Below are 25,295 nucleotides of genomic sequence, written 5' to 3' on the forward strand. Positions count from 1 at the left end.
AGCAGCTATGTAGCAGAATTTACTTTCTCCCAGTCCTGTAAGAGAGCTTTATGAACTGCGCATTAGTATCACTGCAAACTAGCTATCCTAACAGCTGAGATACCAATTTTGTACCTTTGTGCTAATGGTCTTCTGATATAGAGAAGGTACTTCACAGATAAATTTCAATGCTCCCAGTCTTGCAGAGGTTCCTCTTTCCCACTGAATTCCCACCTGAAAACATGGGTAAAGAAGAGGAATTTGTTGGAATTAGCAATATCTAGAGCACCTTCAAAATGGCTGCCAGTCTCTGAGGAGTCATTTTCTGGCAGTGTGAATTTTTGCAAGTCTTTTGAGACTGGATTGCAAGAATTCTGAGTAAGCGATACTAAAAGTAAAAACATTGAGACCATTAAAAAGCTAAATATTTTTATTAAGTTTTTCAAAGCCTATGCACATATGCACAACATGCAATTTTACAAATTGTTTCCACACTTGGTGCTTTCAACTTTGCTGTACATGGAAAAAGAATAAAAGCACAAAGTGCAATGTACAGGAAAAGTTTGGTCATTAATATATATTTCATTACAGCACAATCATTGGTAATATCTTAATCAACCTATTGTCTCAAATTAATTTTGAATATATTTTAAGGATTTACTTTTGATATATCTCAAAAGGCAATATCACTACCTCTGGCATAACGCACCATTTCAGTTCCATTTGCAGATTACAGCATACTGTGCTAATTATAAAATGTTGGCAATTTAGAATTTTTAAAAATTGAACCAGTTCTGACCTTGTAAGGAGTGTCTGCGCTTTTTTTGTAGTGTGAAATACAACTGTTGCACCGAGCTCACACACAAAGTTGGTGAATGTGCTTCACTGAGGGGGTACAAACAATATTTTGTTATGTTCATTATGATGACAAATGAGATGTTTCAATTTAGACAGCTTTGTAGTCCAAGTACGGCAGAACAATTTTCAATTTGTTCCATTTTAGTCTTCTATGTTGTGAATTAGTCTAATCAATATCATGCTACTTGTTTCCAAGTTAACCAATCTTTTATGGAAAAGTTACAGGTTCAACTTGAAAAATTATTTGTTGATTTTTATGAAATAGTTTTTTTTATTTAACAGAAATGTAGGCATATGTGTAGTATGTTTTTCTTCTCCATTTCAGAAAGAAGAGGGTAAAGTTAAAGGCCAACTTAACAACTCAGACTCCACCCAATATATTCGAGAACTAAAGGATCAGATAGATGAACTGAAAAATGAGGTAAGTGATAAAATCTAAGTTTCTGTTAATCTTTTGCATTATCTGTAACACATTTTTTTTTCTTATAACAAATTTTGCCTTCTGGAAACTGCAGCTGGTTCTGATGTAAATCTGCTAGTGCAACTTTCTTCTGTGAGTTTACTCACATACATCTTCATGAGATAGCAACATTCCTCATCTTATCTTCCTTTCCCCATTTTTCCATTGTGTTCAACGTACTCCAGTAGATGTATTTTGTTTATTTATCATTCCTGTCATTTTCATTGTCATAGTTGCAGTATCAATTTAAAATTGGTTGCCACTTCAGCAACATTTGCTACATGCTAATTCCATTGGCCATAATTCCTTTGTTTTAAATTTTACTTCAAGTTGTGTGACTTTTCATAATTAAGACACTTTTAGACAGCAGAGCAGGATTACCAGATGTCACTAAATTATAGTTAAAAGGAGAATGAATTGAATTTGTGTGAAAAGAGAATTTACACATTCAATCCTATGTCTAAAAATGATCCTGCACTAGCCAGTGAATAGAAGTTGAATTGAAGTATAGATTATTTTGATGGGAAACCAAGTAAGTTGTTTTAAATGAGATGTATCTTGTTGCAAATGTTCTCAACAAGCGTTGCTCCTTCCAAGCTGTCCTGAAGGAGTTTATTTTTTGCTGGGATGTGATTCATAGGCATTAGGCAACCTCCATCCTATACCCCCCTCAAGATGTTTCTCACATCTGTAAGCTTTGAATGATAGTGTTATCAGACTTTTCAGCCATGTAATGGAGATTGTTGATACTGCTGAAACTGTTTCCATCCTCCTCCCCCACCCCATCCATTCAACAAATGTTAATGCATGTGTTTCTAGTGGGGGTAGCTGAAGAGTAATCATAGTGGCCACCATAGATAATTTTCCTTCTATGATTTTAAGGCCAATTTAAAAAAACTTGACTATCCTTGCCCTAGCCGAGAGGTGATAATCGAGCATCTCAACCAATCTTTTCTAGTCTTTGGTTTAGTTATCTGGCTTCAATCCTTCAGCCATTCTGTATTTATGTTAACATGATATTTATCTGGTTTGGGTTTTGCTATTCACAACTAAGTGTAATTGCAAAAGTGGGCAGATAGTTTCCTCCTTGATCTCTACTTGTGGAGCCATGAAATTGGCCAATGAGCATGGTCATTCATCTATTTATTTTTAATTACTCTTTCCATGGGAGGTATTGAGCAATCCATTATCTTCACCCATGTTGTGCACCCAAGTTGGGGCAAGCAAGCTGCAAAGATCCAGGACATATATTTTAATCCATGATGCATTGTGATGCAAATTTGTTGCACAAATGCCAAGTATTGATAATTTCTCATTATTGACTGTGCATTGTTTGTTTTATAATTTTGAATTTCGAACCATAAAATATTGCAACATTGGAAACCATGCAGCTTGCATGCCTGTGTCAACTCTGTGAAAGTATTATCTGATTAGCTCTACTGCTTTGCTGTTTTTCCAAGGCCTTGCAAATTTTTCCTTTCAAATATTTGTCTAATTCCTTTCTTAAAATTGTCACTTCTGAGCTCTGCCTCTTTTGCCAATATTTCATCAATATTACTCTGCATTTTAGAAATAGGTTTCTCCTTCTTTGTATCATCAAACCCATTCATGAATTTGAGCACTTTTATTAAATCTTCCCTTAACCCCCACTATGGAGAGCAGTTCCAGCTTCTCCAGCCTGGTTGCCATCTTCAAGACTATTGCATCCTTCCTTAACAATGATGCTTAGAATTGGAGATGCAACATTCCAGCTGAGATCCTAAGCAGTAAACATTTAACAAAACTATTTTTCTGTGCCACTCTTCATCTCGATTTATAAACCAAGGACCCCAATATCTTTTTGACCATATCATGCCAATTTTGTAGTGAAATTATAAATGACAAGTCAAGCTAGCAATTTATCTTTGGTACCAATCACAAACATCTACTTTTGGTCAAAGGTTTTTCAGTCAAAGTGGGCAGACTTGTTAGCAGTGTGTTGTTTTTGCCAGTTATTTTGTTGTGTTTTCTCATCTTCCCCCTCCTGTATTAACTGACTTACTTTAATAATTTATAGTCCCATAATGGTCACCCTCTGACTTATGTGAACCAAGCTAAGTAGATTGACAGGCAGAGTAGGTTGTGGAAGGTATCACAATTGAATTCAGGTCCCCCCTCACTTGATGCCCACACATTCACCTCCATCAGTCACTGGATGGCAGTAATAGTAGGGAATTTCATTTTGCTGCATTTTCTACCTCTGTACTTTGCCCTTGGGGCAGCATTGTCTTGACCATTGTAACTTTTGCATTAGTTCAATATGACTAACTAAGCATTAATCAGTTAAACCTGAGATCACATGGTTTGCAATGGCTTGGCAACAACTCACTGAACAGTCTCAGGAGGCCTTGTTTTTGTAAGCTTTGTTGATGAGCTGCTGCTCGTGTTTTCATTTTCCATTTGTGGTCAAGACTCACTGATCTATGTATCTAACTGACTACAATTTTAGCTGAAAGCTACTTGGGAAATGCGGAGGAGAATCAGGTTGGGGCAATTTATGCAGCCATGGACAGTTTTACACATGGTCACAAAGGTAAATCGTTACCATCTGTTTATTCTGAAATAATACTATCCTGTGACAATGGTTGCCCCTAAAGGCTTAATCAAGATCAAAAGCTCAAAATACCTGAAGTCACAGTTACAAGACTGTGTCCTACAATATTACTTTACTATTTGGCCGCGCAATTGATAGAAGAAATTCAAGGTCATATTTATAAGTATTTATTTTCAGTTAGTTGTGGAATATTCCCTGATTTAATGTTATCAAAAGACTATATGAAAGAGTTAAAAATGTGTAAAACATCTTTGCCAATGTTAGTCAAAATTACAGCTTGTTCCACTTTGTAATTAAAATGTTTTTAACAGTTAAAGATAATACAAAGTTGAAAGGTTAAGACTTTCAAGTTATTTAAGGTCTTAATCTTTCAGTAAACCTTGGTGCTCAAGTTCAGCAGGTCAATATTTCAGGTATTTGTCTTACTCAGACTCTTATAATATGTCTTCTGCAGCTGTACAGGGCCCTGGCGAGACCGCACCTGGAATATTGTGTGCAGTTCTGGTCTCCAAATTTGAGGAAAGACATTCTGGCTATTGAGGGAGTGCAGCGTAGGTTCACGAGGTCAATTCCTGGAATGGTGGGACTATCTTATGTTGAAAGACTGGAGCGACTGGGTTTGTATACCCTTGAGTTTAGAAGACTGAGAGGGGATCTGATTAAGACGTATAAGATTATTAAAGGATTGGACACTCTGGAGGCAGGGAACATGTTTCCGCTGATGGGTGAGTCCCGAACCAGAGGACACAGCTTAAAAATAAGTGGTAGGCCATTTAGGACAGAGATGAGGAGAAAGTTCTTCACCCAGAGAGTAGTGGGTGTGTGGAATGCTCTGCCCCAGAAGGCAGTGGAGGCCCAGTCTCTGGATTCGTTTAAGAAAGAGTTGGATAGAGCTCTCAAGGATAGTGGAATCAAGGGTGGTGGAGATAAGGCAGGAACAGGATACTGATTGAGGATTAGATTAGATTACTTATAGTGTGGAAACAGGCCCTTCGGCCCAACAAGTCCACACTGACCCGCTGAAGCGCAAACCACCCAGACCCATTCCCCTACATTTACACTTTCACCTAACACTGCAGGCAATTTAGCCTCGCCAATTCACCTAACCTGCACATTTTTGGATTGTGGGAGGAAACCGGAGCACCCGGAGGAAGCCCACCCAGACACTGGGAGAATGTGCAAACTCCACACTCTGAGGCAGGAATTGAACCCGGGTCTCTGGCGCTGTGAGGCAGCAGTGCTAGCCACTGTGCCACCGTGCCGCCCATTGTGCCACCGTGCTGTCCATAAAAATCTTGTTGCTCACCCTTCAAAGCAAAAGTGACCGTTTCATCTAAGAGGTTAGCAATGGCACACATCAACTCCAGCTTCCCAGATTATCATGATCCACTATAACTTGTTTTCTGTCACATTAATCCATGGCAGACACCATCTCCCTGGCCCTGTACTCAACCCTGGATCATCTGGATAACAAGGATACCAATTGACTTTGGCTCCAACATCAACACTATTATTTCAATCAAACTCATCTCCAAACTCCAATACCTAGGACTCTGCTCCTCCCTCTGCAACTGGATCCTCAATTTCCTGACCCACATACTGTAATCTGTAAGGATAAGCGACAGCAGCTTCTCCTCAACACCAGTGCTCCATCTTATTATACTCCTTATACAATCATGTCTGTGTGGCCAAATTCAGCTCTAACTCCATTTACAAATTTACTGATGACACCACCGTAGTTGGTCAGATCTCAAGTGATGAGATAAGCACCGGAAAGAGAGAGAGGCCTTAGTGGCATTGTGCAAAGACGACAATCCCTCCCTCAATATCAGCAAAATGAAGGAACTGGTCATCAAATTAAGGAGGTGGAGCGGAGAGCAGGTCCCTGTTTGTATCAGTGGGGCTGAGGTGGAGGTAGTCAAGAGCTTCAAATTCCAAGGAATATGTATCACCAATAATCTGTCCTGGTCCATTCATCTTGACGCTACAGTCAAGAAAGCTCATCAACACCTCTACTTCCTCAGAAAGCTAAGGAAATTCACCATATCCACAATAACTCTTAACAATTTTTATAGATGCACCATAGAAAGAATCCTGTCCAGATGTATTACAGATTAGTATGGCAACTACTTGACCCAAGACTACAAGAAATCACAGAGTTGTGGACATAGCCCCATCTGTCACAAAAATCAGCCTTCCTTCCATTGTCTTGGGAAAGCAGGCAATGTAATCAAAGACCCTTCCCACCCCAGTTATCCTCTTTACCACCCTCTTCCATTGGCAAAAGATACAAACGTTTGGAAACAGGTACCAAAAGATTCAACTTACAAAAGTTTGAAAAGATATGCCAACAGATTCCCTGCTGTTATCAGACTTATGAATGGACTTCTCATATATATCTCTGCACCTTCTCTGCAGTTGTAATACTGTTCTGCATTCTGTTCTATTACCCTGACATACTTAGGTAATGTATGATTGGTCTGGTTAGTGCGCAAAACAATACTTTTCGCTGTATCTCAGTACATGTGACAATAATCAGATCAAATCAAAAACAAATCATGGATATTTGTTGGGTTGTGTTGAGTATGTGGGTGCCTGTGAAGGCCACTCTGTGCCTGGATGGTTCTTTCAAGAGCTGCAATATCACAGGCTTTTGGATGGACTGCTGACTCAGGTTTCTTCTCCTTCCTGGGAGTTCTCAGTGTAGACTCCTGGGACATGTACTGTGCCATCCTGGCTGATGTGTCAATAACCCTCCATCTTGAATATCACGTGGAGGAAGCACTTAAGGTGGCAAGAGTGCATAATGTACTCTGGATGGGAGCCTTCACTGTCAGCTCAGCAGCACCATTGATCAAGCTGTCAGAATCTGAAATTATATAGTTGCTTGACTGGGTCTGTGGCAAGTGGTGAGACAAATAACAATAGGGAAAAAGATACTTGATCTCATCGTCATCAATCTGCCTTCCACAACTATAGCCTGTCCATGAAAGTATCAGTTGGAGTGAACATTGCATAGTCCTTGTGAAAACTAAGTCCAGCCTTTACATTGAAGATACCCTCCATCATGTTGTGACATTACCACCATGCTAAATTGAATAGACTTTGAATAAATCTAGCAACTCAAGACTGGGCATCCATGAAATACTGTGAACCATCAGCAGCAGCAGAATTGTACTCCAACACAATCTTCAACAGAGCTGAGGATGTATGCTCCAAAACTTGCTGCCCTCTTAGCCAAGGTATTCCAGTGCAGCCACAACTCTGGCACCTGTCTGACAATGTGAACAATTCTGTACACAACAAACAGAAAAATCCAACCCAACTAGTTGGCACCTTGATCAGTCAACTCTCAGTCATGAGTAGAGTGATGGAACGGGTCATCAACGGTTCTATCAAGCAGCATTTACTTAGCAACAACCTGCTCACTGATACTCAGCTTGGGTTCTTCCAGGGCCACTTATGTTCTGACCTCAAAATGGATAAGAGTTGAATTTCATAATATTCAGAAAATGTGACATGATACACAAAGGAACTATTTGACTAAATGTGGCATCAAGGAACCCTAATCAAACTAGAGGCAATGGGAATCCAGGAGAAAAGTTGGAGTCATAAGAAACAAATAAGATGATGGTTGAAAAATAAAAATAGAGTGCTAGAGAAACTCTGCAGTCTGACAGCATCTGTCGAGAGAGCTATTAAATTAACATTTTGAACCTAGTGTGACTCTTAGTCAGAACCGGAGGGACTGGAAGTGATGGTTTTTGTGCTATTGGCAAGGGGATGGAGGAACAAGTAGAACTGATGGAGGAGGGTGTCCAGAGCAAAAGACAATGTGATTTTTAATGATGGCAGAGGAGAGATGTATAGATGAAAAACACATGGTACTGGTTGGTGTGTTAAACTTTCGGGCAAGACTGACTGGTCATGCTGCAAGGCAGGTCCAACAGATGCAAAGTTGAAGTCGTCATCAAGAAAAGCATACATTTTGTTGAAGGTGCAGAGATATATATGAGAAGTCCATTCATATACTTGTTATGGATGACTACTCCCATCCTTTTGTTGGGTCTGCAGGTGTGTATGTCCTGGTTGAATAGACATTTAATAGCGTGTGAAAATTTGACAGGTCATTTCAAATCCCACTGTGGATGCTCTAGGTCAGCTGGACACACTTTCAAGGATTCAGTATCTCGGCAGGTTTGTGGTAGAATAGCTGGGAGTACAGAAGTTTAAACTCAACATATGTCTCTTCTGTACATTGTGGGAGAAAGTGAGGACTGCAGATGCTGGAGATCAGAGTCAAGAGTGTAGTGTTGTAAAAGCACAGCAAATTAGGCGGCATCTGAGGAGCAGGAGAAATCGATGTTTCGGGCATAAGCCAGTTTCCTGATAAAGGGCTTATGCCCAAAACGTCAATTTTCCTGCTCCTCGGATGCTGCTTGATCTGCTGTGCTTTTCCAGCACTACACACTGTTCATTGTGGATAAAGGTGCACCAAAATTGAAACCATGCACAAGAAGCTGGTCTTCAATTTCATAAACTTAGTAAGTGAGATTTATTAAATACTTAATGGCATTATTAATTGTGCTGACAACTGCTAGTGCTCATTTGATTTTATGATGTGGGCATGTTTCAAGTAAGTACAGTAGTGTTTATAGTGCAGTCACTTATTCCGGATATGTAACCGAATAGAGCAGATGGATTAAGTTTTGTAAATTGCACGCTTCAAACCAAGCACAGCATCGGACTAAATGAAAATAGAAAATGCTGAAGAAATTCAGTAAGTCTGGTTGCATCTGTGGAGAAAGAAACAGTTCATGTTTCAAGCCAGTGCTTGATCTTTTGTACACCTCCTCTGCAGCCGTAACTTTGTATTCCTTGCTCTGTTCAGCCACCCTATGATACTTGTGTCTTTGTATGTTATGACCTGCCTGTACGGCACATGAAACAAAACTTTTCACTGTATTTATGTGTATGTGACAATAATAAATCAAATCAAAGACTCCTCTGAAGGAGGCTGGAAAATGATGGTTTTAATGCTGCTGACAAAGGGGGAGGGGGAACAAGTGGAATAGGTGGTGAGGGTGCCCCCTGTAGAAGATCATGTTATTGGAGCAGATGCAACAGCGACACAGAAGTGATTCCAACTCAGCAAAGGCATTCAGTTTTATCTCAAAGAATTTCAGACATGGCATGACATTGAACTATTCTTCTGTCACTTTTGTCTTTGGACAGGACTAATTTCATCACTTTATGGACCCTTTTACACCTGTCTACAATATCCCCCCTCCACCTGGACCTCTTCCTGTGATCTCTTAACTGCACTTCATCTCTTCATTGAAACCTATTAGCATCATAAAAGCAATCTTACTTTGTGTTTCCATTGTCCACTGTAGCCTGTCTCCCTTGAACTTACTGGATGTTCACTTATTGCACAGTGTTCAGCACCATTAATGATTCCTCATGCTGAAGCAGTTCATTTCCAAATGCAGCAAGGTCTGGATAGTATGAGGGATTTGGACTGACAAGTGGCTAGAAATATTCATGCCACGCAATTAGATTGCACCAATATGCAAGATAAATTTAACTATTTAGAAGATCAATGGAACTAGAGAAATGTGCTTAAAAAGCTATTTTCTGTTTTAAAGAAAAAAACCTTAAGATTCAATTGAAATAGCATGCAGTTTTGAACTGCATTATGGGCATGGTAATGAGGTTTTTACAAAAGTACTTCTTGCACCTACTGGGTTATACATGCTAAATAGGCTTTTTTTGCTGGAACTGCACAGGTTTCAAGTAATACAACATTGTAAAGGACATGTAATAATAAACACAAGTAGTTATTTTTCCAGAAGCTGAGGGATCAAGAATAAAGGCTAACTGGTACAAGATGCAAGTAATTTGGAACAGAGAGTAGGAGCATCAATGTTATAGTGAAATTCTCTTCCAGAGTTAGTGGCTATGACAGAAACTATGTTGAAGATTAGTTTCATGAAGTACAAGGAATTGAAAGGCGTTTGGGGACAGGATGGATAAATATAATTTAAACTATTTGTTCTGGTGAAGCATAATCTCAAACTGTTTGAGTTGATCTGTATTTCTCTGCAGGATGATATAATAAAAGTGACACAATAACAATAGATAAAAACCAACTTCAGTAATTGAAGAATTTGCAATAAGGGTGCACCAATTTAGGATTTAATAGAAGACACTTAAGAATTTTTAAAATCAAGATTTGAGAGTATATGGGATATATTTCAGGACCTAGTGATTTATGGAGAGACTGTATCTATGTATAAGAATAGAATGAATGATTATAGAAAATATGAATACAGAATAAGGAAATGAAATTAACACCACTGCTTGTAGCACAGGCTGGTTGGGCTAAAGGCTCCTTTTAATATTGTAATTTCTATGTAATTCTATGAGAGAGCAATGCCTTTGAGATTATACAATTTAAAAAAGCACACCTGAATTTTGTGATCAATTGTTATTTTTGCTGACCTGTTTTTGGCAACCTATGCATGTGGAAGTCATCATTTTCCTGTCTTTTAGTTTAACCTGCCTGCCAGAAATTGGTAATTTACAAAAAAAGTCACACAAAGTTGATTGCAGGGACCCACCATCAAATTTGTGTGAAGTAGAGTTTCAGGTTAATGGAGGAAGGGCTGCATTTAAATCAACTTACCTGTAAACGTGCTCTGTTAAAAAATTAAAACAGAGTAACATGGTAAATGTGTGAAAAAGTCTTTATTTTTCAGTTGCTTACATCTTTCAATGATCCGATCTTGTAAAGTAGAAGACGTTGAAAAATGTTGCGAGTTTGCTTCAGAAAAACTGTGACCTTTTTCTGCTTCACATCTTGCCTTCAACTATGTTGTTGTCTACCATGTTTAATGTGTTTTCCACGTGTTGGTGCTGCAATGAGAATTCCTGGAGCATCTCTATGCCTTTGTGGCTCTATCTCAAGAAACAGGTAGGTGAGAGCTGGAAGGGTATTCTTTGGGCTCTTCGGAGTCATCAGGCTTTTTCGTTAGAGTGTGCTACATCTATGACCGCCTCCTCTGTCAGCTTTGTTGTGCTGCATGTGGTGTCATCTGCCTCAGCATAAGTTTCCATGGTTATCTGCTGGAATTTCCATACCAACCTCCCACAGCCAAGTGAGAAACACCTCGGCATCATTCACTTGGCCTCAATCTGCCCTTCCTCTACTCTCAGTATCTTGCAAAGTTAATACCCTTTTGAACCTGATGTAGTGGAATCAGTTGACAAATATGACTTACATCACATTTTTCCATTCCACCTTATTTATGAGCATAGCCTCTAGAACAGCTGTTCAACTTCTTAGTGATGACCTCAGTAACCTGAGAGATGAGTTGCCGTTGGTAGTTGGTTTTCAAGTTCCTAATTGCCCCAAATTCATTGGCTGGAGTTTGGCCATGATATCTGGTGATAACATTAGTTTGATACTCTTGAGCCCAACAATGTCTGAATGGATGAATGAGGCAGTTGTCTGTACTGAGGAAAATCTTCCTTTGCTTCCATTAATACATTTTGTCTGGTCTTCTGATCCATGACTCAAATGCTGTAGGCTCTCCAGATGGTTTTATTGTACCCCATGGGTAGTATCCTGTCATTCACATCGCATTATGGCTTCTTAGACTTTCATTGCAGCACATTTCATCTTTAACTATTAGATCATTTTTCACTGAATAATTTTTATCAGTCCAATTAAATGCACTGGGTGAAAATGTTTCTGGGTGCATGCCTAAACAAGGCATGGACAATTTTGCAGCAACTTATCTGTCATTGCTCCAGTAACAGCCACATCCTTGCTGCTTATATTGTAATGACTTGATTTGTCTTGAATTGATCCAGCAATCCAACAACTGCTGCAGGCAAATTCTGTGGCCCAGCCTCTTTACCAGGGTGACTCTCTCTTCTGTAGGTTTGAACAAGAAGTGGGAAAAATCCTATACTTGAGCTGCCATGAGCCATGTTAATAGAGTTGCTTCATCTGTCTAGATAGCCATACTTAACCTCTATCTTGATGGAAAGCAAGTCTACTTGTCAAACTGTTTCAAGATGTTCACTTTGTTCTTCAGAATGATTGGTCAACTTTGGCATTGACTCGTAGTGTTGTTCACTTTTAGCTTCAGTCATAGTTTTCCACTTGCTGTATCACCTTCACTTTATCTCCAAGTGATAGCTCTCTTTTGATCTCTGTGAAATGTTGACCGCAACTGGCTAATAGTTGATTCCTAATCAGGAAAACAAAAAGAAATTTAGATCAGCAGCCCTGTTGGTTGAGCCATACTTGCAAGTTTGAATGTCCTTTTAGAGAAGGTTAGGAGAAAGTGAGGACTGCAGATGCTGGAAACCAGAGTTGAAAAATGTGGTGCTGGAAAAACACAGCAGGCCAGGCAGCATCCGAGGAGCAGGAGAATCAACGTTTGGGGCACAAGTCTGAAGAAGGATTTTACAGAAGGTTCTCAATATAAAATGATGCCTTGCCTGTGGTTTTGCTCTTGCATGGCCATACTACATTCCACTTGATTGACAGAATCATAACCATGTACAAATTCAGCTAATTCAGAATTATCTGAAATTCATCTTGTTGCTGACATGCTTCTGTTGGATTTCCTATTTTGCCAGCAGGGGTGGCTGACAGCTTCACTACACCAGAGTTTCAGGTTATTTGAATTCAACTCATCGCAATTGCAGTTCTATTCACAATCTGCAGGTTATAAGTATACTATAATGGCCATGACAACTTGATTCATCTATTAGGAGGTCATTGTAATGTAAGTATCAATTGCCATTTTTTAACCAAACTTTGCCTATTGACTTTCTATGAGCAATAAATTAAAAATGTCAATTGGAGGAACTCCCTCTAATAGAGGCCACATTGAAGGTAGACACCAATTATTTCAGTTCGTCTCAAGTATCCTAACTGTGGTGACTCTAGTTGAGTTGTTTATTTTTTTCACAGTAGGAAATGTGAAAAATTTGATAGATAGCAGTCAGTTTGTGTGTGTGGAAATTTAAAGAATGCTTTTCATAACATTCATAAAACTCAGTTGTTGAAGGCATTTGTAATGTTCGTATCCTTTAACCTGTAACTCAGTAGAAAAGTGAAGCTTGATTGAGTGCTATTGTTCTTGTAACATAGGCTTATCAGGAAATTGAAATACTGATGTATTGTTGGATAGTTAAGACAGAATGACCCTGGCGTGGCCCTTTTGCTATCAGCAAGGCAATCTGTGATTTTACTTCTCCAAATATTCGTGGAAAACAAAGAGAAGCAAAGTTGCAGATTCATCTTCCTGAAGATAGGGATGTGCTCTACGTGAAATGTTGACCACAACCGGCTAACAGTCAACTTCTAATGAGGGGAAACAAATTTAAATCAGCAGCCCTGTTGGTTTTACGCCTTAATAGATTGCCTAAAGAAGGTGCAAGTTCTTTTCTTACATTAGACTGGTACTCCATTTTCTTTGCATGGTAACGCAATGATCATTTAATGTCATATATTACAATGTTATATGTTACAATGTCATATATTAATCGAATAAAAAAACTAAATGTTTCTTTTTTTAAAATGTACCATAATTTCACACTTTGGTGCTTCCCTTTTACAGTTGCTTGCTCTCTATTATGACACAACACAAAGTGTGCCTCAGTCAGGGTCCAGTGCAGGAACCTGAAAGTTGTTATGGATTATACTTTTGTTTTAAATATTCCATGTGCTCATTACTCTACAACACTTTGTGACCCACCTGACAGCTACAGATTTCAGCACTGTTGCTTTTCATACTATTGTATGAATGTTCTGAGGATACAGGGTAGGCCATTTAGGACTGAAATGAGAAGAAATGTCTTCACCCAGAAGTTGTTAAACATGTGGCTTTCTCTGCCACAGAAAACATTGAATGTTTTTGAAAAGGAGATCGATATAGATCTTGGGGCTAAAGGGATCAAGGGGTATAGGGTGAAAGCGGGAACAGGAGACTGAGTTTGATGATCAATCGTGATCATATGGAATGATGGGACAGCTCAGAGCGAAATGGCCTACCCATGCTCCTATTTTCTATGTTTTTGTTTGTATTTCTTATTTATCTCTAATTAATTTTTCGCTGCAATTTCATTGTGAAAACTATAGTTAGAATTTTAATGTAAAATCTGTTTCAAAACAGTGTATACTCTAGGAAATGATGTTTTATATGCCTACCAAAAATTGTGACTTAGTTGTTATAAATGTAGGATTTTCATTTTTTTGAATTCTGCTCACATAAATCTTCAATATTTTCCACAGAAAAATATGAAAGTCACACAGTCCTATGAGGACAAGCTTTTGGAGCTCTAGATGAACAAAATATGTTAAGACATATTACCACGAAGAAGCTTTTGCTTCCTGTTGGGTGTTGTAAGACTGGTGTGTGCTACCTAGATTGTGGAAGAGTAAGGATATTCAAATGATGGTCAGTGAAGCCACTGGCCCTGAGCCAATCAATATAGTATGTTAAGCAAGTTTAGTGGCAGACCACAAGCTACCTTCAGGCCCTGGCATTGATTTAAGAAATGTTACTGGGTATTTAGTACATACTCCCATTGATTTAGAACCCAACAATCCGCATACTTGGCATATTTCAGACATGTCCTGTCGAGTTTACATGCAGAAAGAAATTGAATTTTTGAAACTGCCAGTCTTACAACACCCAACAGGAAACAAGGCTGCCTCTTAGCAATATGTCTTAATATAAAGTAGATTCTTTATCGCATACAGCTCCAAAGGTTTGTCTACATAGGAGTGGCTGTCTTTCATGACTGTGTTAAATATTGAAGGTTATGAGAGCACAAGTGGCATGATCCAAGTCCGAAACAATTCTATTTCATATTATCTGTAAACTACACACATGCTAAATATTTAAATTCCTTTCCACAAGAGCATCTGAGTAGCTCCAATTTATTTGACACCAGTTTTTTCTTGCATTTTTTTCTCGAATGCATTCAATCAATTGATTGCTTATTTACAAGAAAAATGTAATAATCCAGATGTTTATAAATTATGATACTATTTAAAAGTGATATGGAAAAATTAAAAGTGATGTGCCAAAGCAGCAGTATACATGCTGGAAATAAATTCTCTAGCATCTACACAGGGCGGAGTTTTCGGTATCATCTTTAGCACCTCATATTAAAAGCTAGGAATCTTGTTTGTGTAATTTACTTAAAATCTACCACCTGATACTTTGAAAAAGATATGATCAAGGAAATACAGTTAGAAAATCGTAACTATTGGTCATATTGTTCCCACATTTTACATTACAAAAGCCTATCTAAGTTTGGTTCCATGTGTTTTTTGAAAACATTGTTCTTGACTTGAGGTGAACAAGGTCACAACACCATCTGAAAGCTGCTTGTTATTCTGAAATGCTGGAAGCACCTTCTGAAGATACTTTTCCTCATCCTGTTCAGACATTTTGTTACACACCTCACCCTCTAAAAAAGTTGGCCAAGAGTCCCCGGCTCCAAGCCCTCATAATGCTCCACATGTATCTTGACTAAGTTAAAATTATTTTTCCTCAAGTCTTGGAGGTGAGTGTCAGGATTTTCTGTCAGAAGGTGGAATTGTGTAAGGATCCAATTCTGTCTTCATTTGTTCTAAACATGAGACCCTGCAGCAAAGACTTCGACAATTTAGATGAATGTGAGGTGCTGCCTTTTGGAAAGACAAATCAGGGCAGGACTTAATATACTTAATGGTAAGGTTCAGCGGGATGTTGCTTAACAAAGAGACCTTAGAGTGTAGGTTTATAGTTCCTTGAAAGTGGAGTTGCAGATAGATAGGATAGGATAGTGAAGAAAGCATTGGTATGCTTGTATTTATTGGTCAGTGCATTGAGTATAGGAGTTGGGAGGTCATGTTGCAGCTGTACAGGGCGTCAGTTAGACCACTTAAATACAGTGTATAATTCTGGTCTTCCTCCTATTGGAAGGAAGTTTGTGAAACTTGAAAGGGTTCAGAAAAGATTTACAGGGATCTTGCCAGGGTTAGAGGGTTTAAGCTTTAGGGAGAGACTAAATAGGCTGGAGCTATTTAGTCAGAGGCTGGAGGGTGATCTTAGAGGTTTATAAAATCATAAGGAGCATGGATAGGATAAATAGACGAGGTCTTTTCCCCAGGGTCGGGGAGTCCAAAATGAGAGTGCATACGTTTTAGGTGAGGGGGAAAAGATTTATAAGGGACCTAAGGGGCAACATTTTCACACAAAGGGTGGTGCGTGTATAGAATGCGCTGCTGGGGGAAGTGGTGGAGGCTGGTACAGTTACAACATTTGAAAGGTACCGGGAGGGTTATATGAATACGGAGGGTTTAGAGGGTTATGAGCCAAATGCTGGCAATTGGGACTAGATAAATTTACAATATCTGGTTGACATGGGCGAGTTGGACTGAAGGATCTGTTTCCATGCTGTACATCTCTATGACTCTAAGGAGTCACTGGAATACAAATGCTTTTGCTTGGCAGTGCAGACTGTGGTTAAATACAATGCTGTTGCTACTGATTGTCTACATCACCAATGGTGATGATCAGCAGGAGGTTTATTTGCCCATGTTTGACCTTGAAGATTTCAAGGGTCTTGGGACCAGATTTGAATAGGATTACTAATTATCCCTCTCTGATAGTTGAGGTCAAAGAAAGCCAATTATGATGGTCATTACTGCTCCCTGCTTTGGAGTTGCTAGATCTGTTCTAAGTCTGTCCCATTTAGCACAGTAGTAATGCCACACAACACACAATGGAGGATGTCTTCAATGTGAAGATGGGACTTTGCCTGCACAATGACTCTGCAGTGATCACTCCTTCCACTACTGTCATGGACAAACATGTCTATGACAAGCATTTTGGTGAGGACAAGATCAAGTATGTTTTTCCTGTTCTTTGCTTCTCTCCCCATCCTGCTGATGAATCAGTTTAACAGTTATATCTTTTAGGGCAACCTACTATGTCTGTAGTGGTGCTTCAGAGCTACTCTTTGTGGCGGACATTGAAGTACACAACCCAGAGTATATGCTATGCACATGCCATTCTGGTGTATCCTTCAAGTTGAAGAGTAGGTTAGTGTAGGTTAGGTGGGCTTTGATCGGCGCAACATCGAGGGCTGAAGGGCCTGTACTGCGCTGTATTCTTTTATGTTCTATGTTCTATGTTCTAGTACTGATTCATCAGTTGACAGGTGATGATCAGCAGGAGGTTTCTTTGCCCATGTTTGACCTTGAAGATTTCAAGGGTCTTGGGACCAGATTTGAATAGGATGATTAATCATCCCTCTCAGTTGACAATCAAAGGCCTCTGTGAGGTCAAAGAAGGCCAATTATGATGCTCATTACTGCTTTCTACATTTTTCTTCGATTTGTCTTGCTGAGAGGATCATGTCCACTGTGTCTCTTGACAGGCAGAATAGACATCAAGACTCTGAGAGGAGCTCTTCAGCCACTGAAGTGAAATGATTGAAGAAGATTCTTGTCATAGTGTTCCCTGTGGTGGGCAAGAGCAATGCCATTATTGGTCTTATTTCTTTTGAAGATTGTCACACCTTTGGTGTTTTGGAAATCCTCTGAAATTCTCTCTGTCTTCCTGATTTGGAGATATGCTGTATTTCAGTATGTCAACAAGGATTCCACCTTGTTAATTCCCTGCTGTAGGATAACTTTCACAGCTTCCTGTCATGCTGGATTGTGCTGAGATGGTCGCAGTTTGTATTCTTTGGACTGAGTTTGAGGGCACCCACATCAAGGACTTGGTCTGAGTTGAAGAGACCCTTGGAGTGTTCCTTCCAATGTGTGCCGACTTATCAATGAGCGGTAGTCAGAGCCACTCTTACTTAACTCTGTGGAGTAATCATTGGATGCTGGATCTTAACTGCATTGAAGAATCAGTCATGATAATACTGAGGGCTGTGGCTGTCAGTTGATGGATTGTGTATCCAAACCTGTTCTTTAGATTATCATTTTCTAATTGGATCTATGCCTTCATTTGTCTTTAGGCTATCTTTCCCTCTGATTTGGGAGGTGCTCCCAGTTCAGGAATGTCTTGTATTTTTGATTTAATAGCTCCCAGATCTCCTGGCTCTTCCAGCCAAGCCAGTCAGGAATGTTCCAGGAAGAGAAGGCAAGTCTCCATGGACGTGCTATTTTTGATAGACTTGGGGCAGACCATGCACTGTGGTTCCAGTTCATTAGACATCACCAGGTTGATTCAGAGGAGCTGACTGAACAGATCTTTCTTCACAGCAGTTTTTGAGTCCTTCAACATTGATTTTCCTGCTGCAGCAGCTCCACAGCCAGTTTTGTGCTAAACTGATGGAGTAGTAGGCCAGACTAAGTAATGTTGGTTTCAGCAGTTCTCAGTTCCTATCATGGTTTGGGCGATGCAAAGATCCTTGTTATCCTTTTCATCTAATGATGCAGTCAAGCGAGCGTCAAAGTCTAGAGTGAGAATGTTGCCATGAAGTCTTGCTTTTGTATTTTGGAAAAAAAATAGGGTGTTTTTATAAAATGATCATGTTCTAGACCTTTTATCAAGAAGGGGATTCTGGTATTTATTTTCCCTGTGACTTCCTTGTCAATCAGGTCTTTCCAGAGGTTTGTGTCGCTTCCTATTCTGACATTGAAATCCGTAAGGAGAATCAGCTTATCTCCATTTGGGACACAACAACTGATTAAGGCTAAAGTTGAATTTTTCTTTTACCTTATCTGTTGCTCTTGGATTAAGGTGAACTGTAGGGTCGTGAGGTGTTTGTTTATTTCACTAAGAGATAGTTATCTAATTTGTTATGGCCAGATTGAAATTCAGATTTATTGCACTATCTCTAAACATAAATCAATTTCAGATCTCAAAACTTTAATTCCATGCATCCCTCTGAATTCTCCTCCTCCTACAGCCTCTGGATATTAAATAACAATCATTTAAGCACTCGTGATGACTTGCATGCCCACATTTTCAATCCTGGAAGTATCATAGTTAGGGGCATTGGCCCTTCATTCTTACTCCCTACCTTCAGTGCTTCAAACCCCACAACAGGAGAGTTTAGCAATATTTTTAATCTTTGCTATGTATACAATATGATTTTTAAAAAACATATTTCTGTGGTGGTGACCATCTACACAGCTCACTTGTGGCTTTTCTGTCATGGAAATAGGAGATTATTGTACTTTGATATTTACCTGTTCATATTGTACAAATACAACAAAATGTTATTTATGTAGAATCTTAAATATAACTCAAACATTTCCCAAGGTAAGCTTAGAGAGCATAGAACAGTGCAACACAAGGTCACCCTCCAGTGCTCCAGCAAAAGCACTTCAAGTTTGTCCAACCTCTCCTTATAGCTAATACAATCCAGTCCAGGCAACATCCTGGTAAATCTCTCTTCCACCCTCTCCAAAACCATCTTTCCCATAGTGTATTGAGCAGAACAGCACACAGTATTCGAAATGTAGCTTAACTGAAGTTTTGTACTGCTACATCATAAATATGAAAATAAATTATACAAAAAATAAATGCTGATCCAAAACGGAGTGGTGACAAAAGGTTTACTTGAAATAGATTTTGACAAAATCTATAGCAGGATAGAGAGGTGAATAGACATTTGAAGTGAATACCATAGATCAGGCAGCCATTGGCTTGGGAAATGAAAGCACAGAAGATTGGAATAAGGAACCAAATGTTCTGAGATGGGGGTAACATGAGGTCAGTGAAAGTGGTGTGAGGGCATTAGTGACTATGATGACTCAATGGTTGAGGCACTAATGTAAGAGTTCTGATAGGAGTGATTGTTGAATGGAAGTGGGCTGGGTTCCTGCTGTGGAGCCTTGGACAAGTTAAGAGTTTAGAGGATGTGAGGTTATTGAATTTATGGATCACAAAGCATGTGTAAAGACTTGAGAGACAACAGTTTGATATTGCATGGCAATAAATAAGCAGATTTGGTGCTTGAGAAGATATGGGTTCTGAAGGAAATTGGACACAATGTCTATAAACTGCCAGTCAGAATATTGGTCAGTTTGGGGAGCAGGATCAGTATAGCAGAGGAATAGTTTTTGTCAAGTGAAGCAAAAATGTCTTCATGTTTAGCTGTAGGAAATGATGGCATCCAGAAATAGTGGTCAAATAAGTAGCCTGTCAACACAAAGGCCTTTGCAGATTTGAGAGAGGTGGTGGAGGAGTAGAGCTTTATGTCATCTGGGAATTTAATTTCTGTGATAATGACACTGAAAAGTAATGTGTAGAGGAAGGCTCAAGGACAAATCCTTGGGGGAACTCAAGAAACAAAGGTTGGTATTGGAAAGAGTAATGGAAATGGAATGAATAGTTTCTTCCCCCAAACCATCAGGCTCCTTAACACTGTATGATCATAGTCTATTCCATTTGCAATTTTCAGACTACTTTTTAAATTGCTGTTAAAACAATGTTTTATTAATGATCATTCATTGTTATATTGTAATTTGTCCACCACTGAGCCTATTGTCTTGTCTGGTCAGGAATTCCTGTGCTGTTGTGCATATTTTGCACTTCTCTATGCACTTTATGCAGCCCTATGTTATGTCTGTACTCTCGTGTGTCTGTGTTCTCACGAGGAACACGGTCTTGTTTTTATTGTCCCAGCTGTATATGGTGGAAACAACAAATAAAGTTATTCTACTCTACTTCTCATTGCTGTAAGCATATGAGCTACATTCATGGAAGTAAAAGTGAAACCTTGCAGTGGTTGTCCTGCAGAGTTACAATAACAAAGCCTTTTGAGAAAGTTTATGTTGTCAGCCACTTTGAATGCTGCACCATAGTCACGATTGCAAAGAGTGTCATAGAGATGCACAGCATGGAAACAGACCCTTCGGTCTAACCCGTCCATGCCGACCAGATATCCCAACCCAATCTAGTCCCACCTGTCAGCACCCAGCCCATATCCCTCCAAACCCTTCCTATTCATATACCCATCCAAATGCCTTTTAAATGTTGCAATTGTACCAGCCTCCACCACTTCCTCTGGCAGCTTATTCCATACACTTATCACCCTCTGCGTGAAAAAGTTGCCCCTTAAGTCTCTTTTATATCTTTCCCCTCTCACCCTAAACCTATGCTCTCTACTTCTGGACTCGCCGACCCCAGGGAAAAGTCTATTTATCGTATCCATGTCCCTCATAATTTTATAAACCTCTATAAGGTCACCCCTCAGTCTCCAACGCTCCAGGGAAAACAGCCTGAAGCATTTTTTTGTGACTTTGATTTAAGACTGTTAGGATACAGTGAAAGAGTAAGAGATATTGGCACAAAGAGGCAATTGCATGCTCAGTGACCCTTGAGAGCAAAGAAATGCTGGAAATCGTGTGGTAGTTAGCAAGACATGGGGTTTTAGGGAAGATGACAACAGTTTTGAAGGGAATTGGGATGACCGAACAGAAAACTATACTTTATAGCAGCAAAGCACCAGGTGTATAATTTGATGGTAAGTAGTACAATGGGAAGAGGATTCAGGCAGAAGAGGGAGGTCTCAAAGATGAAGTAAAATCAGAAGGGCAGTCTAAGCTGAATGACAGACTATGTGGATGGGGGTCAGAGAGAAAGAATAGACATTGGAGGCAATAATCCCTCTTTGTTGAAGAGCTCTGTTTTTGAGATGAGCGGATAAACTGAAGAAAGGAATTCACTCTATTTTTTTAAAAAAAGAGGGTTGGTCATGCACTTTTGTCAAAGGTGAACAACAGTAATAAGATTATTGAGGTAGATCTGGGAATTGATCATAATGTAAGTAATGGGAGGTGCATAATATGCATTTTATGGCTGCTAGTGCAGTAGTTAAAATATTAAACCAATATCCACACTTCCATTTAAAACTACTTTTCATAAAGAATTTGATTTTATCTTTGTGCTAAATAAATTTCATTGTTTGAGAATGATATCACAAACAGTTTGGCGTGTGATAGAACAGAAAATGTTGCTTGCGTCATGTTGGTGGCTAGATTCAGTTATATACTTTTGATATTGATAGTTGTCCATTGTAATACTTGTGCGGACTTAATAATGAAACAAAAGGCCGAAACATTTAGTGTCCAGTCTATTGGACTATGTACAGCTACAAGGAGAAAGTGAGGACTGTAGATGCTGGAGATCAGAGCTGAAAATGTGTTGCTGGAAAAGCGCAGCAGGTCAGGCAGCATCCAAGGAGCAGGAGAATTGATGTTTCGGGCATGAGCTTTTCCAGCAACACATTTTCAGCTATGTACAACTACAGTACAACCACTTCAGTTCGAGACTTTGTGTGGGTCCTGATGGAGGTGAACCTAGGCTCAACAAATTGAGTATTTCACCAGTAAATCCAGAAAGTCAAAATATAGTCTCCTGACAAGATTATTAATTTAGTATCATTGCCAGGTCTGGATAAATAGTGAGCTGCTGCATTCTTGATGTTTACTGGTAGTTCTGAGTCATAACTACATAACGTTATGTTTCTCACTGGCAGCTTATTCCATACACTTATCACCCCCCTTCTCACTGAATTAGCCCCAACTCTTATTTAACATTTCATGGCTAAAGAAGCCCAAACATTTTGTTTTGACCTGAAAGAATGTAACAGTAAATCTTCATTTTGTGTGTTTCATGTTAACCTATCTTGTAAGTGCAGTTGCCTGAAGGAGTGGTGATCAGATTTGCACTCGGTGCAGCAGAGGTTTATAAGCTGATTGGTGACCAAATGTTCTATCAGATTGTTGGTACGTGTCAAAAATCCCGAGTCACCTCGCTGGTTTAGTCTGATTTAAGTGGTTGTGGTCAGCCTAAGGAACCTGTGATGCGATAAGATAGCATTCACAAGGGTCATGTGGTTTTTAAGCCTGAATACATGAGCCCTTATTACCTCTTCCAGTGTATACAACACAGAACAAGCACAGTACAAATTTCCTTTACATGTCAGTGCAACAATAGCATATGGTTCTGAGGCCTAGGCAAAAAAAGTCAACATTTCAATTAAATTAACTCTTGCCCTGACACTCATGCCTTTACCAATTGAGTGGTGTATAGACAGACAAGCATGACATAGTTTTGTGGTTGGTTTTGTGTTGCATTTCAGATATTAAACACAAATGATGATCTTTATAACTCAAAACTGGTATTTCAGAATCATTAAAGGAACAGGAGAATCAGCGTTTCAGGCATAAGCCCTTCTTCAGGAATGAGGAGGATGTACCAAGCAGGCTAAGATAAAAGGTAGGGAGGAGGGACTTGGGGGAGGGGTGCTGGGATTACGATAGGTGGAAGGTGGCTACGGTGAGGGTGATAGGCCGGAGAGAGGGTGGGGGTGGAGAGGTCGGGAAGAAGATTGCAGGTCAAGAAGGCGGTGCTGAGTCTGAGGGTTGGGACTAAGAAAAGGTTGGGGGGAGGGGAAATGAGAAAGCTGGAGAAATCGGCATTCATCCCTCGTGAATTTCTGACAAAACTTGCGCCCACACCTCCCCCTCACTTCCCTCCAAGGCCCCAAGGGGTCCTTCCATATCCGTCAGAAATTCACCTGCACCTCCACACATATCATTTACTGCATCCGCTGCACCCGATGTGGCCTCCTATACATTGGGGAGACAGGCCGGCAACTTGCAGAATGTTTCAGAGAACACCTCTGGGACACCTTCACCAACCAACCCAACCGCCCCGTAGCTGAACACTTTAACTCCCCCTCCCACTCTGCCAAGGACATGCAGGTCCTTGGCCTCGTCCATCGCCAGACCATGGCAACACGACATCTGGAGGAAGAGCACTTCATCTTCCGCCTAGGAACCCTCCAACCAAAGGGATGAATTCAGATTTCTCCAGCTTTCTCATTTCCCCTCCCCCACCTTTTCTCAGTCCCAACCCTCAGACTCAGCACCGCCTTCTTGACCTGCAATATTCTTCCCGACCTCTCCGCCCCAAACCTCCCTCCGGCCTCACCCTCACCTTAGCCTCCTTCCACCTGTCATATGCCCAGCACCCCTCCCCCAAGTCCCTCCTCCCTACCTTTTATTTTAGCCTGCTTGGCACACCCTCCTCATTCCTGAAGAAGGGCTTATGCCCGAAACGTTGATTCTCCTGTTCCTTTGATGCTGCCTGACCTCCTGTGCTTTTCCAGCAACACATTTTTAAGCTCTGATCTCCAGCATCTGCAGTCCTCACTTTCTCCCATTTCAGAATTATTCCTTTACTTAACTATTCCAAGTGAATGGTGCCCAACGGGTAAATATTAATAGCACTGTATTTGTGGGCTTTTTATTCAGTTTATACGCAGCAATTGATTAAACCAATTCCAGCATTCATAATGAATAGTATTTTTATAAGGGGAATTTTCTAACATCTCAGCAATTGCTGCTATTCAAAATACATGTCATTTTATCACGTTCCCACTGCACGAGCAGTAACTGATAATGTGCTGTGATGTTGACTGTCATATGGGGCCCACTTGAAATTGTAGAAGTTGGTAAACAGGAATTATTCCTACAGGAAGTAACAGTTATTTCCATCTGGTGGAAATTTAAATCTGGTGGTTTATTTTCATATTTTTTCTTCATGCAATATCAATAATAATTTGCAATTATATTGTGCATTTCTAATGTGGAAAACATTATAAGGTGCTGCACAAGTCAGTGCAAGGTAAACAAGTCATTTGGCAAGGACAGATTGGGCAGGGTTACCAAGGAAAAGACGCTCAAGACTTTCTTTTCAAAATGGATTGATTTTGATATGGAATTTCAAAGAGTAAAATTGAAGACATAAAAGATCATGTAGCCAGTTGTGGATTGAAGATGAGGAAGTGATGTTCAACAAGCCAAATTCAGGAACTGAACATTTGGGAGAGGCACAAGGTTGGAAGGTCTTGCAGAAAGAAGGCATGATCTTGAATGAAGTTGAGGAGGATGGTGTGGATTTCATGTAACACTGAAGAGGACTAAGTGTCAGTGTAATTCATAAGTAGGAGCAGGAGTAAACTGTTGGGCCCCTCCGTCTGCTTTGCTGTTTCATAAGGCCATGGCTGATTTGTGATCTAAACTCACCTTTCCCCCTTGTAATTCTCAACTCACTTGACACACATCTGTCTCTCACTCTGCCTTGAATATATTCAAGCCTAAAATGTAGGTCATCCAGGGAGTCGTGATCTAAGTAACAGAATGCTGTTTAAATTAAACCGTTGTAGGGTTGAGCAGGGGTGATCAGTAAAGCGAGCATAGGTGTAGTCAGATTCCGAAGTAAGCATAAGGGCTTCAATAGCAGCAGGGTCTGTAGAAAAGACTAGCGGTTTTACAGAGATGGGACTTGGCACTGGTTAGAATGTAGGCTTTAGTACTTATCTCAGGCTCAAACAGGATGCCCAAGATTA

At 39.9% G+C, this 25,295-nt stretch overlaps 1 protein-coding gene across 6 annotated transcripts in view; it reads left to right on the forward strand.

Moving 5' to 3' along the window:
• Positions 1-25,295, forward strand: part of LOC140480072 (ecotropic viral integration site 5 protein homolog) — a 266,405-nt gene that overhangs the window by 223,522 nt on the left and 17,588 nt on the right. For 5 of the 6 annotated variants that reach the window (XM_072574674.1, XM_072574677.1, XM_072574678.1 and 2 more), the window contains one exon: positions 1,163-1,258. The exons of the other annotated variant lie outside the window; for it this stretch is intronic. In XM_072574674.1, coding sequence (XP_072430775.1) covers positions 1,163-1,258 — 96 coding nt within the window. The remainder of the gene's footprint in view (positions 1-1,162; positions 1,259-25,295) is intronic. 6 annotated transcript variants of the gene reach the window in all.

This window comes from Chiloscyllium punctatum, chromosome 7 (assembly GCF_047496795.1).
Source record: "Chiloscyllium punctatum isolate Juve2018m chromosome 7, sChiPun1.3, whole genome shotgun sequence".
In the NCBI taxonomy this organism is placed as follows: domain Eukaryota; kingdom Metazoa; phylum Chordata; class Chondrichthyes; order Orectolobiformes; family Hemiscylliidae; genus Chiloscyllium; species Chiloscyllium punctatum.